The following is an 18,796-nucleotide window of genomic DNA, read 5'->3' as shown; positions in this document are numbered from 1 at the left end:
TGCTTGCTCACTCCACCCCCACCCTCCCCTATATTACAATCTCCATCTTGGTCTGAATCTTGGTTAGCTCTCTGTCCAGAGGTCCTGTTTGCCTTCTTTCCTCTACACTCCTAATTTAGTTAGTGCCTCTGGATTTGATCAACAACGAGAAATTAAAGACACTAATTTCTTTCTACTTTAAACGTCCACCTGCCTATGAGAATATTTTCAGTGAAGAAAAGTTATAATCATAATCAATTTAAAACATTCAGACAACATGAGACAAAGGAAGTGTTTAAGTGACTCGAGGAAATTGTAACAGTTATACTTCCCAAGACAAGCATTGACAGCATATAGAAAGCTGCTACTTTGCAAGGTATTTTTTAAAAACAAAATAAAGTTTGTCCTATTGTTCCTCAACCATTATTTTCTTGGGTGGGTTGTGGGTAGGCAGGACATCATTTGTCTTTTTTCTGTTGGATTTTATTAAGTTGACATTTTCTCAGAGAACTTAAATGGGCAAAAAAGAGGTTAAAATGATAGGTGCCAGAGAATGGATTAAGTATAGAAGCTAATTTCTCAATTGTAAAAAAATCTATTATCTATAGCATAAAAAGTACAACTCATTTGGATGTGGACATGAAATATATTATGAAACCAATCACATTTCTACATAGGAATAAAAAGTGAAAGGCTGACTGCATTCTGGTTAGATGCTGGCTTTGGGTTTTTGATTTAACCATTGTTGGGAATTCCATACAGGTGAATAGTATATTTAGACATTGCAGAGTGTCAAGAATACATGAAACACATCGTGCTTACTCTCATATTTGCCATCACCAAACTTTGGACTTTTTTGTGGCCTTCTTTAATATCTTTTATTTGTAGGTCACACTGTGTGGCATAGGATTGAAGGCAATAAAAGATAGGCTTGATACTGAAACAAGACTAGTGGGGAGGGCAGGCATGAGAGAGAGATAGTTGAATTGCTTTGAGGATAACAGGATTTTATGAGAAAGAGGTATGTGATAGGAAAAGTAAAAATGAGATGGGGGTAAGTTAAGAAATAGAAAAAGAAAGATGAAGTAGGGAAAGTGAAGGCTGATTTCTTCCCTTTTCCTGTGAACTCCAGGCTAGTGTTCACTGTTACACACTCACTTCTCCCTAAAATGTCTGCTCTGTTCCCTAGGACAACCTGCACAGCCACCACTCATTCTTGTACTATCCATTTCCTGGTAAGTCAGAACAGAAAAAAATGTCAACATATAGATATCAAGAGCTTTTGAAAAAATTCAGGACAGGTTTCAAGTTATTAGCTAGGAAATCAAAGAGCCAAATTTATTGCTTAAGCATATTAATGCACTTTAATACTGTTGTCCAAATTAAACAACTTGATTTAACAAGCATTTATTAAGTCTTTAATATGTGAAAGCCACTGTACTAGTTAACTGAAGGATAGAAGTGTGACCCCTATGTAACAAAGAGTTACAAATCCAAGTGATAAGAGAAGAACATAACATAAACTAGAATATGAAAAGTGTTCAACAGAGAGAAAAAAGACAAATGAAAAACTTGAAAATGACAAAATTATTTGACTGGGGACCAGAGAATGATTGATGGGAGAGGTCATACCTTGAAAGGACTATGACCATTATTCACTAAGCACTGAGTCATCATTTCAGGCTTTTGTTCAAGGAAATGGTAAGATCAAATCGTGCAATAGGGGAAGTTTAGTGTTGAAGGGGTACGAAGAATGGAATGGGGGGGGGGGGACAGGCTGGAGTCCAAAGTCCAGAAAAATCATTTATCAGGCCATTACAATATTTGAGGGGAAAAAGGTGGGCCAAATGGAAATGGAAGCAATAGGAATGAAAAAGGACTTAAAAAATATAGAAGTAGAACTATCAGGATTTGATAATCTGGGGACGTGGGGATGAGGAAGAGGAAAAAGCTGTAAGATAATTTAGGTTTTAAGCATAGAAAGACTGTGAAAGCATTTACTCCTTGCTTATTTTGCCTGGGTTTTCTCTTATTTTATATTTAAATGTCTTATTTTACCTTTCCACTATATGTTAATGCTTAAATTGCCCTCAAACCTTAAATTGCCTTTTGGAAGTTGTTCAATCATTTTGGTTGTGTCCAACTCTTCATGAACTCATTTGGGGTTTTCTTGGCAGAGATACTGGAATGGTTTGCCATTTCCTTCTCCAGCTTATTTTGCAGATGAAGAAACTGAGGCAAACAAGGTTAAGTGACTTGCCCAGGGTTACACAAGTAGTAAGTGTCTGAGGCCAGATTTGAACTCAGGAAGAGGAATCTTCCTGACTCTAGGCCTGACACTCAATCCACTGTGCCACCTAGCTGCCTCTACCTTTGTAAGTTGTTAATATATAAAAATACTGAATAAATGTACAATAATAAAAAACAGAAAGTCATAAGTCTTTAGAAGAGACCAATCTGTAGGGAGCAAACAAACAAACCAAAAAACCGAGACCAGTCATCCTGATGTCTATCACCTCCTCCAATGCACGTAACCTGCCTTTCTGATGTAGAGTTCAAGAAAGGGCAGAAGTCCTTTCAAGAAATTACTTGTATTGGGGGTTGAAGATTAGCTGACTGTAGAGGGAGAAAGTTTATTTCACTGCTACAATGTTTGGTGTTCCAGGGGTCCTTCAAAACAATAATAGAATCATAGGAAAATCACACAGAATTTTTGGATTGTATTTCAAGAATTTATCTTCTAGAAATCTCAACTGACACATATAATGCATTTACAGATTTTTTTTTCCTTTTATAGGTGAATTGTTATTTCTATTGCAAAATCCCTAAATTAGACAGTCAGACTATCCATCACATTTATTACCTCCTAAAGTAAAACACATAACACCACATAATAGTATTGACAGTTCCTGGCCTTGAGGAATTTACAGTCTAATGGTAAAGATAGGAAAGACATACAAGTACTAAAGAACAGATACAAACATATATAAATGAGTAAAATTATAATTTTATGTTACTTTATGGCTCAAGAGCACATGCCAACATTGTCTGCTTATTCTTAACATTGGCTAGAGATATCTAAAAATAACAAACAAATTTTAAACACTATTAAGAATGTTAGCTCTACAAAAGACCAACTAATAATTGGAACCTTTAGTATTGGAGGGACTCCTCTCTAAGCTCAATTAACCGGGAAACTTCTCTTTTTATTCTTCAAAAAATGTACCACAAATTGGCTAATGCTGAGATTAGCTAGAGTTCATCATTAGTGCAGAAGGGATATAGAAGTAAATGAAGTAATCAGAACAGAGTGGTTAATGAAGGATTTTTCACAGGGTAGGCTATTAAGTCTACTTTGACAGTTAATAAAAGAGCCAAATCTTAATTATCTTTGGTAATGGAAGATAGAGATAGAATGATAACTGAAACATTGCTATAGTGTGAGAGTTGGATAGGATTTAGTTTGTATATATTTCAATACTGAACAATTTTTTAGAACAATTACATATTCAAAAGACTTCCTCAAGAATGAAATAATATGATTTGAGACAAGCTAATGAAATCAAATGATTTCAGGATTTTGCCCAATTTCTTAAGTAATGTCAATATTATCACCATAAAAAGACAGTGAAAATCAAAAGCCTATCTGCAGAATAACCTTGGGATTCCCCTAAATACAATAAGGTTACATATGTTTCTGTAATGTAATTTACCCTTTGCCTTTATGCGATAACAAAAAATGGTATTCATCAGCAATTTCAAATGTGTCCTGTTTTTCCCAATAATATAATACTGATTCACGTGAGTAGGATACTTTGTGAATGAGAGATTGTGCTACTATCCTAACAATACTCTTATCCTTTCATGCTGAACATGAGAATACAGAACTAAATCAGCTTAGCATATATAGCAGAATGAAGGAAGATTCCAGATATTATCATTGTCTAACCAAATCTCACTGGGAACCTTACTGAGAGCTCTGTCTGTTCTGAACCCAGCAAATTTAATAGACATAACATATTCCGATCCAAAAAATGATTTCAACAGTAGCACCTTGAGGTGGGAGTCCAAGGAATCGGGTGGAGTTGGGCAGGTAGAAGAGAAAGGTTGATTTTCTCACAATATATAAAGGTAGACCACAGATGTGAAGAAAACCATTGACAGTCTATTAGAAGGAAAAAAAGGGGAAACACTATTCACTCATCACATCCCCATTTTTAAAAATGAAGGAGGTAAGATATAGTATCTGGTTATTTCTTTTCCAGAAGTGACTTTACCTGGTAAATTTGTCTCACTTATTTTCTAAGGAGTGCTCAATATCAATCTGAATCTTTCTCTTTACAGTACTAGTGTAATATCTCCCTGTCAGGTTACTCAACCTTTTGCTTACAGTTAGAGCTCAATTACTGGAAGTATTGCATTATATTAGAATACATCTGAATAATCTGAGAATAGGAAACAATTAATTGAAGATCATTCATCTCCTATGGGTAAAAATCAGAAACAAAATCCCACTTTTTCAAAACTGACTTGAGTAGGCCAAGATTATGGCTTGGTAGTGAGAGGCAGTTAGAGTGGAGTGGTTAGAGCAATGGACCTGGAATCAGAATGACCTGAGTTCAAGGACATTTATTGTGTGACCCTGGCCAAGTCACTTCTCTTTGTCTCAGTTTCCACATCAGTAAAATGAGAATAATAATAGCATCTACCTTCCAGGTTGTTTTGTTGATCAAATGAAATAATTCCAAAGCACCTGGACATAATAAGTACTACATAAATGATAGTTATCATTATTATTATAAGAGAAGTCACACGGTCATTTGGCCTCAGGGAATGTGCTTGGTGCTGAGCAAGAGTACTCCCAAGAGGAAACTACTGGAATAAAAAATCCCTCTTAATCTTTGCTTTGGAAACCAGCAAACGAGAGAAGAAGGAAAGACGGTTGTTACACAAACATAAGGGCAATTTCAGAGCCAGTTGATTATATTAGAATTTTTGTTGTTGTTCAGTTGTATACTACTCTTGGTGACCTCATTTAGGGTTTTCTTGGCAAAGATACTAGAGTGGTTTGCTGGATTACTATGTTCATCTATTACTGTGTATTGGGTGCCTCATCTATTCCACTTATCCATTACTCTGCTTCTTAGCCAGTACCAGATTGTTTGGGTGGTTATTACTTTATAATGCAGTTTGAGCTCTGGTACCTTCTTTCATAATTTTTTCATTAATTCTCTTGATATTCTTGACCTTTTGTTCTTCTAGATGAATTTTGTTATTATTTTTCTAGTTCTATAAATAATTTTTTGGTAGTTTGGTATGGAACTGAATTAACAAATTAATTTAGGTTAAATTATCATTTTTATTATATTGGCACAACCTTCCCATGAGCAATTGATATTTTCCCAATTGTTTAAATCTAACTTTATTTGTTTGAAAAGTGTTCTGTAATTGTGTTCATATAGTTCCTGGGTTTTTCTTGGCAGGTAGGCCTCTAAGTATTTTATATTGTTTACCCCTATTTTAAATGGAGTTTCTCTTTCTATATCTTGCTGCTAGACTTTGTTGGTAATATATAGAAATGCTGATGATTCATGTGGGCTTATTTTATATCTTGCAATTTTGCTGAAGTTATTAATTATTGGAGATTCCTTTTTAAAATTTAAATGCCAAGCTGTATTTCTTCAATATAGGATGTACCAAAAGTCTTGGTGCAGTTTTAGACTATAAAAGTTAAATAGGTTAAAACTGTACCAAGGCTTTTGGAACATCCTTTATTATGGGAGAAACAAAAATAATCTGAAGAGAAAGGGTGCTCTGAGAAAGAGGCAGTACAGCTTAGAATTGGAATCAAAATCAGGCCTGGGGTCTTTGGGGCATTTGTTAAGTCATTGTGCTTTCTTTCTTAGTGCCTTCTTTCCTTATCTATTAAAATGGATATACACCTATAATCATAGGTTGGGAACTGGGAGGGATCTCCATCCTTTTATTTTACATTTGAGGAAAATGAGGTTCAATGGAGTTACGTGATTTGCCTCAGGTCACAAGGTGACTTTGTGACACTGAGTTATTATAGATAGATCATATGTCCATAGATTTTGTACTAGAGAAAGGATCTTACAGGTCATCTAGTCCACCCTTTTCAATTCACTGATGAAAACCCAGCAAAAGAAAAGAACTCGCCCAAGGTCATGCAAGCTGTAGTGGGGAGAGTTTAGATGGGAGCTCAAGTCCTCCAACTTCAAATCCATCTCTCTTTACATTAATAAATTAAATGTATCTTGAGCTCCCAAGAACAATGATAATTACAGCTATAAATTGAATCCAATTTCATTACTGTAGTTTGGTGCAATTAAGAAGATACTAGAAACCATCCTGGTCCAAAATTCGTCAGCCCCCATCCCTAGTGGGTACAGATTGTCCTTTTACTAGATGCTACACAGACAACAATAAAATTGTTTTATTTTAATTGTTGCTTTTCTGTTTCTATGTAACTGACCCTCCTTTTTAATAGAGCCAGACCCCCAGACAGAGTCTCCTAGCCTGACACAGTGGTCCAGCAGTAAAAAGCATTATCATGCCAGTAATTAACAGTGACTGGAAGCAAATAATTTAATTTGGGAGTAAATGAAAATGAATCAGTGGTGCCAACTCCATTTTCCATCTTTCTAATTTCATATAACAAAAGAAGGGAGGGAAGCACACATTACTCAGTGTAAAATTCACTTATGAAAGTGAGAGACAGGTGAGTAATTGATTATGTCCTATTCCTCATCCCCTCAAAGTAATGTTGACCCTGCCAAGAATATTCTTTGAACTGAATTAATATTTAAAGTCACATGGAATATAATAGCTGGACATTTTCATGTTTCAAAGAATCTAAGGATCTTTACTTGGCTTAACAGATCAAAAGGTAGACATGAAGACAAAGAAACAACTCTCTAAAGAAGAATGCAGCAAAATACAGTGGAAATAGGGTTGGACTTTGAATCAACGTCTTGGGGGTCTGATATTTGTTACCCAAGTGACTTGGCCGGACCTCAGTTTCCTGATCTGTGAAATGAGGACGTTGGACTAGGTGACTTCTGGCATCCCTACTCTCTCTAGGTCCTTACTTCTATAAAGCATATATTTTTCCCAGACTATAATGCACATATCAAACACATAACTGTATGCAGACACCAGATTACATTTGCAGTACCGCTACTCTGTCTTTAGGATTGAGAGAAACTATAGCAATGGGGAAACAATGGCAGATGTAATAGACTTAGGAACTAAAGGGGCTTAAAACTTCAAAGGCTTGAATTCTAGTCAGGCTCTGCCACTAACTAGCTGTGAGACCTTTGGCAAGTCACTTAACTACTCTGTGCCTTGGTTTCCTAATCCATAAAATGAGAGGATTGGGAGTAGATCAAGTAATCAATCAACAAGTATTTATTAAATACCCATTATGTGCCAGGTACTATGCTAGGCACTGGGGATATAGAGACAAAAAAGGAATTATTTCCTGTCCTCAAGGAGCTTTCATTCTACAATGATGATCTCTTAGATCTCTTCCAGCTCTGACATTCTCTGAACATGCAGAAGCACGAATATATCGGAGAGCTAAAGGCCTACAATATTAAAATTCATAAGGTTATACAGTCTTATTTTCCTAGACAATCTGGTTTTCTTCTATTCTCAAACTGGATCACATCTGGGCAGGGAAAATTGCCTAGGTAAGCAGACATAATAGCATGATTTGCTCTGTTTAGGGCTTTTAGGAAGATTGCACAATATCAGAGCTGAAGCATTAATAGCAGAGCAAGCAGGGGAAAAGAATGAAATAGTGAGAAATTTCTCGGTATAGAAATAACAGAGATAGATGATGGGGGGAATGTGGCCAGGCAAAATTAATTTAAAATGCAAGGAAAATATAAGGCACTTTGAATGGCTTGTCCAATTTAAGCAGAGTACTATTCTATACATTTACATATTCCAGAAGACAAGGAAATTGCAGGCACTTCCTCTTTCCTCAGGGATAAAATTCTGATTTGGTTTTTAAAACATTTCACAATCTTCCTCTAGTCTACTCTAGAAAGGACATCTACCCTTGATGGCTTTATTTCCTCTCTCACTTACTTCCAAACTGGCTTGTGACCTCATCATTCAACTGAAATTTCCCTCTCCAAGTTACCAATGATCTCTTAGTTCTTAGACCTAGTGACCTGTTCTCAATTCCCATCCTTCTTGACTTCCCTGAAGTCTTTTGCCTTGCTGATAATCTCCTCCTATATTACCTTTCTTCTCTAGGTTCCTGGGGTACCCTCCTCTCTTAGTTCTCTTCATGCCTCTCTGGCTGCTCCTTTTCTGTTTCTTTTGTTGGCTCATCATTCATATCACACTCCCTAACTGTGGCTGTACCCCAAGGCTGTGCTCTGGCCCCACTTTTCTTCTCCCTCTACATTCTTTTAGTTAGTGACTTCATAAACTCCTTGGGTTTAATTATCTCAGACTCAACATGTCCAAAACAGAACTTGTCATCTTTCTTTCCAGCCCCTTTCTTCTTCCCAGTTTTCCTGTTGTAGCTATTTTCCCAAACACCCAGGCTCGACCCTCATCTTCTACTCCCTCACACAGACCCCACATCTCCAGTCTGTTGCCAAATCTTGTCATTTCTACCTTTACAACATCCCTTGTATGTGACACTCTCTAGGCACATAGGTACCATCCTACTACAGTTCCTGATCACTTTTCTGTATTACTGCAATGACTTACAAAAGGAAGGTCTTTCTTCCTTACGTGTTGCCTCATTGAGCTGCTGAAGTGATTTTCTTAAAGCACCAATCTGACAATGTCACCATGCTTACACAGAAGACTCCAGATTCTCTTACCCTCACAATCAAATATAAAGTCCTCTGTTTGATGTTTAAAGCCTGTCACAACCAGTTCTCCTTCTAGCTTTCTAGTTTGCTTACTCCCTTCCATATCTTCTATGATCTATCCACTCTGGTCTACATGCTGGTCTCCTCCTTCCCCCTCTCCATTCATTTCTACACACACACACACACACACACACACTATCACATATCCAATCTTCATGCCTTTGAGTACAAAGGCTGTTCCTCACACCTGGTGTACTCTCTTTCCTCATTCCCATCTCTCAGCTACCTTGATTTTCTTCAGGATTCAGTTTCTCCAGGAGACCATTCCAAACATCTCTCCCCTGTACCCCTCTAAGGGCCTTTTCTCTGATATTGTTTTCTATCTATTCTGCATATATCTCATATGTACATACTTACATATGTATTGTCTCCCCCATTTGAATGTGAACTCCCTAAAAGCAGGGATCATGGTTTTTGCCTTTCTCTGTATTCTTAGCACTTAGTGCAAAGTCTAACATAATGGAAATGCTTAATAAATACGTGTTGACTTACTGACAGACTAATAAGCCTTTCCTGGCTTATTGTATATAATTCTCCTTTATATAATTTATGTTCCAGCCAAAGTGGTCTTCTTGCTGTTTCAGTAGACTCTCTCTCCCTCTTTATGTTGTCCTTCATGTCTTGAAAGCATTTTTAACCTCTGTCTGATAGAAACCCTTGCTTGCTTCAAAACTCTTCTCAACTAGAATCCCCTAGAGAAGACCTACCCTGTTTGCTAAAACCCTTTCCTCAAATCACTTTGGACCCACTTTGCATTTATTCTCTGTGTACATGTAGCTTTTCCCCAATAGAACTCTCAAGATACTTGAGACTTAATTACCACTTCATTTTTTTTGCTTTGTATCCCTATTTCCTAGCATTTAATTAGTACTTAATAAGTGCTTGGTGAATGAATGGATGGAGGAATGGATGGTAAATGGATGGATGGCCAAGGTTGCAAAGTAGTTCAGTGACAGAGTAACAATTGTAGTCAAGCATTTTTGAATTTCTGGCACCATATTATTGAGACAGACTGTTAAAAGGTTCTATCTTTCATTACACTTCATACCTGATACTATCCAATACAATTTGACCATGAAGAATGGTAAAACTTCTGAAAGTACACTGGTTTCTTTAGATCAAGGGTATATACTCCCTTCTAGGGAACTTTAATCATATCTATACGATCAAAACCCAAATGAAGTGAGTTATTTTGGCCATTTTAAATTACTACATAAAAATTCCACCATGAAGATGACTTTTTAAAAACCACTCCAAATGGACTATGCTGAGTTAATTGATTGAGATGTATTTCTCAAGTGCAGATGTACACAGATGATACTGCACAGTGGTATCAATTGCCACATTGTAGCTTAGAGGTGATTCAGCCAGTCTTTCTGTTGGCAGAGTCAAGCCTGTTGACTTTTAAAGAAGGCTTATAGGATCTTAGTTTTAGAGTTGAAAAGGTGATCATCTAATCTGGAGTGATATCTAGTCCAATCACCTCATTTCACAAATGAGGAAACTGAGTCCTGGTAAACTGAAATGACTTGCCCAAGGTCATAAAGGTAGGAAAATGCCAGAGCCAAGATTCAAACTGAGACCCTCTGGATGCACCAGCAAACTTTCCACTGCACCCTCCTGCTTCCCTAGAAAAGCATGGCAGAGTGCACGTACTATACTGTAAGCTTAACTCATTTACCTACGTGGAGGGAAGCGTGTCTTATGATCTAGAGCGGGTGACCCAGTAGTGTGCTGGTAAACATTTAGCAACTGTCTTTGGAGGCAGAGGGGATGTATGCAGAACATACTTTTAAGTTGAATCTGCATTTATAACATTTTCCCCACCAGTTTTTAAAGTCTTGACAATCAACAAAACAATAAATCAAGCCCTGTTTTGTAGCATTTGATGATTTCTGAAGTATAAATGCTAATGCTGAAGATTTAACAATCGACTCCTAAGATGGTTCTAGCAGGCTCCAGAACAACCCTGATGTGAATATAGTGATAGAAAATTAACCATGAAATGAGAAGTGAAGGGCAGATATAGAAGATTGCATTTGCACACTCTGGACTTGTTTGCTTTTCTTCAAAACTTAGGTACCTTCAAGAATGACTACAAAGTCAGTGAAAAGCCCCCTGCATCATTTCTCATGTAATTTCTAATCTAGGGAGAAGTTAAAATGCAAATGTTGGTTCTAAGTTTTCTATGTCTTTTTCCTTTTAAGCTAGATACTTACAAAAGGGGACAAAAGACACAGTGTCAGGTGTTTTATCCTCTAATTGGCTAGAACAGTTACATGCTACAGTTAAAAGCTCTCTTCATCTGGTGTTGAACTGTGGAAAATTGACATTAAAAAGGGAGATTGTTTACTTAGACACCATGTTACACTTGAAAAAGAATTTAAAAAAAAAAATCAACTACTATGCTAAAAGACAAAACAATCTTCAAATGTGCAGTGAAGGTAGGGTTGCTGAGACACTGACACTACCTTTATGATTTTGGACAGGTCAATGAACCTCTGTGGGCCTGAGTTTCTTCATCTATAAAATAAGGCAGTTGGATTGGTGGTTGTGAGGATTCTAGCTATAGATCTATGATCATAAATATTAGCCCAATTCATGTTTTTAATGTGCTTTAGATTTCAGTAGATAAATTAGAAAGTGTACTACTCTTTAAAAATTTTAAAATAATATTTTATTTTCCCACAATTACATGTTAAAACAATTTTTAACATTTGATTTTTTTTAAAAGTTTGAGTTTCAAATTCTATCCCCTTCCCTACCCCTCCCTGAGATGGTAGGCAATCTAATATAGGTTATACACACACAATCATATAAAACATTACCATATTATTCATTTTGTACAAAACTTAAAGTGTGCTAATTTTTGCACATGAACACATCTGTTTTAAAAACAACAGAAATATGCTGACTTAAATTGATGAATGGCCCATTGAAGGCACCCTGAAGGAGAAATGTATTCTTCTTCATCTATATTTTGGATTCTCTTGGAAGCTTTGAGTATAACTGTAAATAATAAACTAGATAAACTTTCTAAATAAACTAATGTTAGAATTCTATTGAAATTAGTTTTTTAAAAATCTATCCACATATAAGAACCTTGTTTTCCAAATGATCTTTACCTAATCTATCACTTCCTTAAATTGTGAACATTCTGGAAACTCCATTGTGTCTCTGAAAACATTATGCCTAAATCTTTTAACGTATATGGATTCTCATCTATAGGTTCTGCCTTTTCGACAGGCAATAGACAAGTCATACTACTTAACGTGACCTCTATGTGCTGGGAAAATTCCCTGGATTTAAGATACATCCCTTCACCTGAATGTTGTTCATACCTAAAATTCTATTAGAGATTCAATTCTTTCAGCTTAGGAATCATCCCATTTTAGACTATTAAATACCTTTGGGAGGAGGAAGACAGCTAGTCAGTCAATCAGCATTTATTAAGTGGTTACCATATGCCTGGCACGATGCTAAGTTCTGGAGGCACAAACAGAGACAAAAAGCAGAACCTTGTCTCAAGGAGCAGGGGTGAACTCAGGTCCTCAATTGCCAACTCTTCCCTGAAGCCTTGATGACACTGCCACACGTACACACACACATACACACACACACACACACACACACACCAGTTCAGTCAGAACTTCTTTATATTGTTCTAGATCATTTTGTCTCATTCTCCCTTTTACTCCTATCACATTATGTTTGTATCATGTATTCATGTTGTAAAAATTGAGTATAAGCTATTTGGGGTCAAAAACTAACTAACTTTTTCATCTTAGTATCCTCTAAATCTAACATACTGCCTTGCACATAGTAGGTATTTAATAAATCATTGTTGAGTTGAATGAACACATTAACTAATTGTCAGCTATTAACACCTTGACTTGAACTTGGTGTATCAACTTCTTTATTAAGTCATACCTACCTAGCTGAGAGCAAATATATAATGAGTCACAATAAGGGGAGTATAGAGAGTGAGACTTTCCTAGTCTGGGTATTAGCCAGGGAACATAGGATTTAGAGCCAGAAGAGATCTTAGAAATAATTTAGTCTAACGCTTTCATTTTACAGATGAGGACACTGAGGCTCAGAGAGGGTAAATGACTTATCTGAAGCAATACAGGAAGCAAGTGGCAGAGTCAAGATTCAAACCCATACAGTCTGACTCCATGTCTAAAGTGCCTGGCACATAGTAGGTGCTTAATATATGCTTTTTATTTTGACTTCCCAGTACACAATACTGCCAGGGGAAGAGATGTATAACTGAGACATGACAGCTAGAGTTCTGAGCAACCAGGCTGAGATATTTAGGAAGTGGGATCCTGATGGGATATAGGGTACACAGAAAAGAATAAAGGTTATTAAAGGATTAAGTGGGCAGCACCAAAGTAGCCATTTAACATTTTTTCCCAGGGCTCACCCTGTTAATTGGATCTATTTTCTTCTAATGTTCCTACTTAATGTTTCCTCTTCTAGATGCTTGAAATTCAGTTCTTCCTATTACCTCATCTGCACTGTAGCATTTAAATACAAGTAGCAGCAGGAGTAGCCACCACCACCACCTTGCAAAGGCTCAGGAGCTCCAACATTAAGTATAAAGTTATGTATTGTTGGGTATTATTTGCCCATGTGTACTACCACAAATACTAAAAGAAATCATCTTGTATAGATTATAGATGTAGACAGAAAGCTGATATCAATAAGGAGAAAACCACAAAGAATTCTATAAGGCACTGAGACCCTCTGATGTTTTCCTTTCCTCTCCTTATTTTTACCTTTTGATCTTGGAAACACCATGCTGTTAAGAAACATTGCTGTTTGCCTTCCATTGTTTTTCACTGAAACGTATCTTATCACTGACAGGCTATCCATTCTCTTCTATCTCATTTGCCAGGACACCCAGCAACACACACACACACACACACACACACACACTCCAGACCCTTTAAGGACTTCCAATTCCTTGATTGCTATTTCATCATATATTTATTGTCCCATGTGAATTTCCACATGAATTTCCAAAATCAAGCTATTCCAGAAAGCTTCTCTTACAAAAAATGAGAATTCTTGAGCATAAATCAGTTTCTTTTTTGTCTCTTATTTCCCAGGGCAAAGCTCTCTGTCTATTTTCATCTGAAGCTACCTACTGTAATTGTGATCTAAGAAGTAGGCTTTCTACCATTGCTAGGTTGACAAAAATGGTCATTGAGGAACAAAGGAATATCCACCTGGGAAGGTCCAACCAATCCTAGCATTCAGAGTTTCTAAACAGTTCTGTTCAAAAGTTAAGGCATGATATATGTGAACCTGGAATACCTAAATGTTCCTGGAAACCTTTAGTCTTTTATATTAAAATTTTTCAAGAAAAATAATTGTACATTTTTGCAAGTAAATTCTATCACAGAAATTGTATTCAGTGTCAGCAAAGACTCTTTCCCTAGAAGAAAACACCAGCTCAGTCCTCCTCCGTAAAAGACTAAGGCTTGTGTCTCCCCAGTCACTCCACTGAATTGAAAAGTGGGTAATTCTGTTCCTCAGTTGAAACTTTTGGATCTTGGCACTGAGTTAATATTCATAGGCTTAATGTCTGCTGTAACAGGGTGGCAAAAATGTTCAGTAGTCCTGTTGTCTTGGAGACTGGTTATTACAATTGGAAATGTATTTATTTATTAGACCATACATATTGCTATAAAATATAAAAAGAAAAAAAAAAACCTTACCCAAATCCAGAAAGTAAGCGACAGAAGAGAAAGAAGCCATAACCCTGGACAAATGACGAAAGGAAGGCAAAGAATCCATTGACAGACATGCAAATCAGAAGAGATTGTCTCCTTCCCACTTTGTCTGCCAATCCGCCCCAGAAGAATGACCCCAACATCATCCCGAGGTACACTATGCTACCTGCAACACACAGAAAACAAGGAAACACAACATGGATTGGAGGTGTTATTTTGCAAATATCACAACAAAGAGCAGTGGACAAAACAGATTTAAGATTTTGCCCTGGAACATTTCAATCCAAACTGTGGCATTTGGGAGCTTCCTTAACACGCCCAGTACTTGATTAAAATACAAAAGAACATTGACAAATATTGTACTGCTCTGTTTTGCATACATCCACCGGCAAGTATAATAACAATAAACTAGATCATTCTTAATACAAAAAGAGTCAATCTACTCATAGAAATATTTATCCAGCATGAATCAACACGTGGACCCAGTTGATCATTATTTTTTTCAAATCTGGGTTCTACGTTACTAGTTTAGATACCAATAATAAAATTATGGCCTCATAAATAAGGAATTTTTTTTCAAAAGTTGCTAGGCCATCAAAAACAAACCAAAAGATGCTCTTTGTTCATAGATTTTTATAGCAGCATTATTTGTAATTGAAAAAAAATGGAAATACCTAGATATCTAACAATGATGGGTATGGTTAGATAAGTTTTGGAAATTAATATAATGATCCTAGGTTTTAAGTTGAAGGGGCCATAGGAATTCATTAGTAAGCAAACTATAATGCAATTTAGACTGACAAGTATAAGAAATATAATGAAATCTGGAATAACCTTTATTAAATAATTAAAAAAAAAATCAGAACCAGAAGAACTGAGTGCACACTAATTAGAACCACATAAGAGGAAAAGTGATGGAGAAGGATTGGAAAAAGACGCCTGAGAGACCTATAGGGAGGGGCTGAAAAGCTATTACATTTTAAAATGCAGTAAGACTTTAATATTTTTTGCATCAAAATTTGTTTAAATGTAAATGGTTAAAAACATTTACTATGTTGAAGTTTATTTTTGAGTTTATAATACATCATTTATGAAAAGATATTGGAGGAAATATTTCACATTACAAGGACATTTCATATCACATGTTCTTTGAGTAATGAAGGCCAGAGACAAGAGAAAATGTAATGAGGTCAGTGGGAAGGACCATATTTATTTAACTTATTGGGTGTAACTCATTGCAGCAGCAAAGGTTCATTTGAGGAACACAATGGATGGGCAACATACCTGTCAACATCAATCAACTTGCCAGCAAAGGTATATTGTATGTCTATGGACCTCCTGTTATTCTGAAACCAAAGTCAATGTCTCTTACTCTCAATTATTCAGCGTTCAAGAAGAAAGGCAATGCCAGAAACGTTTAATACAAAACTGGATTTAGCCCTATACACATAGGTATGGGTTTACAATAAGGTGAGCCTTGGGTGGTTGCATTATTATCAATCAATCAATAAAAAACATTTGCTAAATCCCTATCTCATCCCCAGGCACTGTGCTAAGTGCTGGGAATACAAAAAGTGGCAAAAGACAGTCCTTGCCCCCAAGGAGCTTACAGTTTAATGGGTATTGGTTCTGCAATCCAGCCTAGGTACAGGTCTTCCTGGGTCTAAAGGTCCCAAGATATACTGGGACTGTTCCAGTTCAGATCTAGGATAGGGTTAGAAGAGCCCTAGACTCAGGATTCACATGCCTGCTTCAAAGCGAGGGTGCTAGGTAGTGTAGTGGACAGAGTGCTAGAGTCAGGAAGATCTAAGTTGAAATCCTGAATCAGATACTTATTGGCTGTGTGACCCTGGGCAAGTCACTTAACCCTGTTTGTCTCAGTTTCCTCATTTGTAAAATGAGCTGGAGAAGGAAATGGTGAAACCACTCTAGTATCTTTGCCAATTAGACCCTAAATGGGATCACAAAGAGTTGGACACAACTGAAAAAAATGAGTGACAGGTAATGGGATTACAGGTAACAGAATACCTATAGGATCCAGAGTTGTCAGCCCTGGACATCATATTTACAGGTTCTTCTGGGTCTGGAGACTTCCACCTCCAGCTTCCAAATCCCAACTGTTACGTAGTCTAAGACATCTCCTGAACAGCATTTTCCCTGGCTACCTCCCAGCCCTGGAACTCTCTCCCTCCTCATCTGCCCTCCTAGCTTCTTTGGCTTCCTTCAAACCTCAATTAATGGCCTATCTTCTGTAAGAAAGGACCATTTTTTACCTTTCTAAGTGTGAGGGATCCAGCACATAACACAGTGTCTGGCACACAGTAGGCACTTAATAAATGCTAAATAGCTGATTAAGACTGTATGCCACTTAGTCCTACCTTTCAGATATTCTCTTAGCCTGAGGAATCCATTCTTCATATCTTCTTCTGAAATGAACCTTTTCTTATCTTTACTTATTTTCTCCAATGCTAGACACTTGACTGCAATTTATTTTTATTGCTCTCTAAATACAAATTCAAGTCAGCAAACATTTATTTATCGGCTTCCTAAGCACCAGGTATTGTGCTAAGTGCTGGGCATAAGAATGCAAGCAGAAAGCCAGACAATCCTAATCTCTAAGACTTTGCATTCTTATAGAGGAAGAAATACAAACGGCATAAAAAGGGATGGAAAAACCATTGAATACCCTCTTGGGGAAACTGAGAGGCCTCCTAGTAACAGTAAGTTACCATTGCATAGTTTACAAGCCATACACATATCAATTCACAAAATATCATCCATTGTCATGGTCTTACAAAGGAAAAAATTAACAAAAAAAATGACTATAATAGGCTCATGGAGACCCTGATGGAAACTTCCTGCTCTTAGTTCTTTCTTTCTCTTTGTCTTAACGATGTACTAAATAGCAGAAGAAATACTTCCTAAGACTCTCTAGGAAACACATTTCTAAGCCATAATCAATTGGCTTTATCCCCTGAAGGAGAGTATTCAGGAAGAAAAATTTCATTTTCAATCCACCTTTGCAGAGGTGCTAAAAAAGATCTATAATTCCATAAGCATTTTAAGCTATCCGGCAAATGTATTTTGCCATTTCTCATTCAATTCAATTCAGCAAATCAATTTATCCATAAGCATTTATTAAATACTTCAATGTAGTAGGAGTTGTGCTAAGCAAATGCTAATTAAGCACCTTTGTGTTGGGCACTGGGGATAAAAATGACACTGCTTGCCTTCAGGGAGCTTAAATCTACTGGAAAGAATATGATATGTTCACAGATAAGTATACTACAAGGTAGAAGAATGTGAGGGCACAGGAGAAACTAAGAGCGATTTAGGAATGAATCATTTGACAAACATTTATTAGCAAATGCTCTGCTCTGTATCAGATGCTGTTTTACCTAATTTGAATTCAAAGAAAAAAGCGTAACAGTCCTTGTCCTCAGAGAGCTTGTATCCTAACAGGAAAATCTGAGGATATCGATAATTTCTTTCACATATTCTACCTACAGCCATGATGCATAGAATGGTAAGAAGTTAGCAGCAGGCTAAAGAATCAGACCATTAACACTGGGTGTCACTTCTTTTTCTTGTTAAAATTCCAACTTGCCTATAATTTAATTTATTTTCATGCTCAGTTTCATGCTTTTTCATCTCTATAATCTTCATGGCTCTCTGAGTCTCTGGAAAACTCAAGTGTTTCTAAGGTATATTTTTTTCCTCTGGCAAAGGATAACACTGGTCACCCTGGTAACACAGGGAACATAAAACACTTCCCAGGTGCCACCAAGGCCTGGAAAGGAACTGGAAGATACCTTGTCGAGTTCAAGCAGATGCTAAGAGAACTGTGCGTTCTTACGCTCAGATTAGCTCAATGAGCTGCTATACAGGCCTGGCATGTTCTCAGTCCTCTAGAGAAAGAAAGTTATTGAAAATAGCTCAATAGCAATGAAGAAAGAAACTAAGCCCTTTGCTAAAAAGAACATGCCCTGCTGTGGTTCCAAAGAGGTAACAATTCCCCTGGCTTTTCTGGTCCAGGAGGGATGCAGGCCATGTCAGGGACTAGACTGTATCACTACTTCACTACTTAACTATATTTCCTCACAGAGAGAGAGAGAGAGAGAGAGAGAGAGAGAGAGAGAGAGAGAGAGAGAG

General features: G+C 36.9%; 1 protein-coding gene across 1 annotated transcript in view; it reads right to left on the bottom strand.

Moving 5' to 3' along the window:
- The window catches only part of SV2C (synaptic vesicle glycoprotein 2C), a 205,520-nt gene that overhangs the window by 131,408 nt on the left and 55,316 nt on the right, over positions 1–18,796 (bottom strand). Inside the window, exon 2 of the mRNA XM_027863597.1 lies at positions 14,630–14,810. Within this exon, the coding sequence (XP_027719398.1) occupies positions 14,630–14,810 (181 nt within the window). The remainder of the gene's footprint in view (positions 1–14,629; positions 14,811–18,796) is intronic.

Source organism: Vombatus ursinus, unplaced genomic scaffold (assembly GCF_900497805.2).
Source record: "Vombatus ursinus unplaced genomic scaffold, bare-nosed wombat genome assembly UNPS02014772.1, whole genome shotgun sequence".
In the NCBI taxonomy this organism is placed as follows: domain Eukaryota; kingdom Metazoa; phylum Chordata; class Mammalia; order Diprotodontia; family Vombatidae; genus Vombatus; species Vombatus ursinus.
Note: the sequence above shows the minus strand (reverse complement) of the source record. Positions and strands in the feature narration are given on the sequence as shown.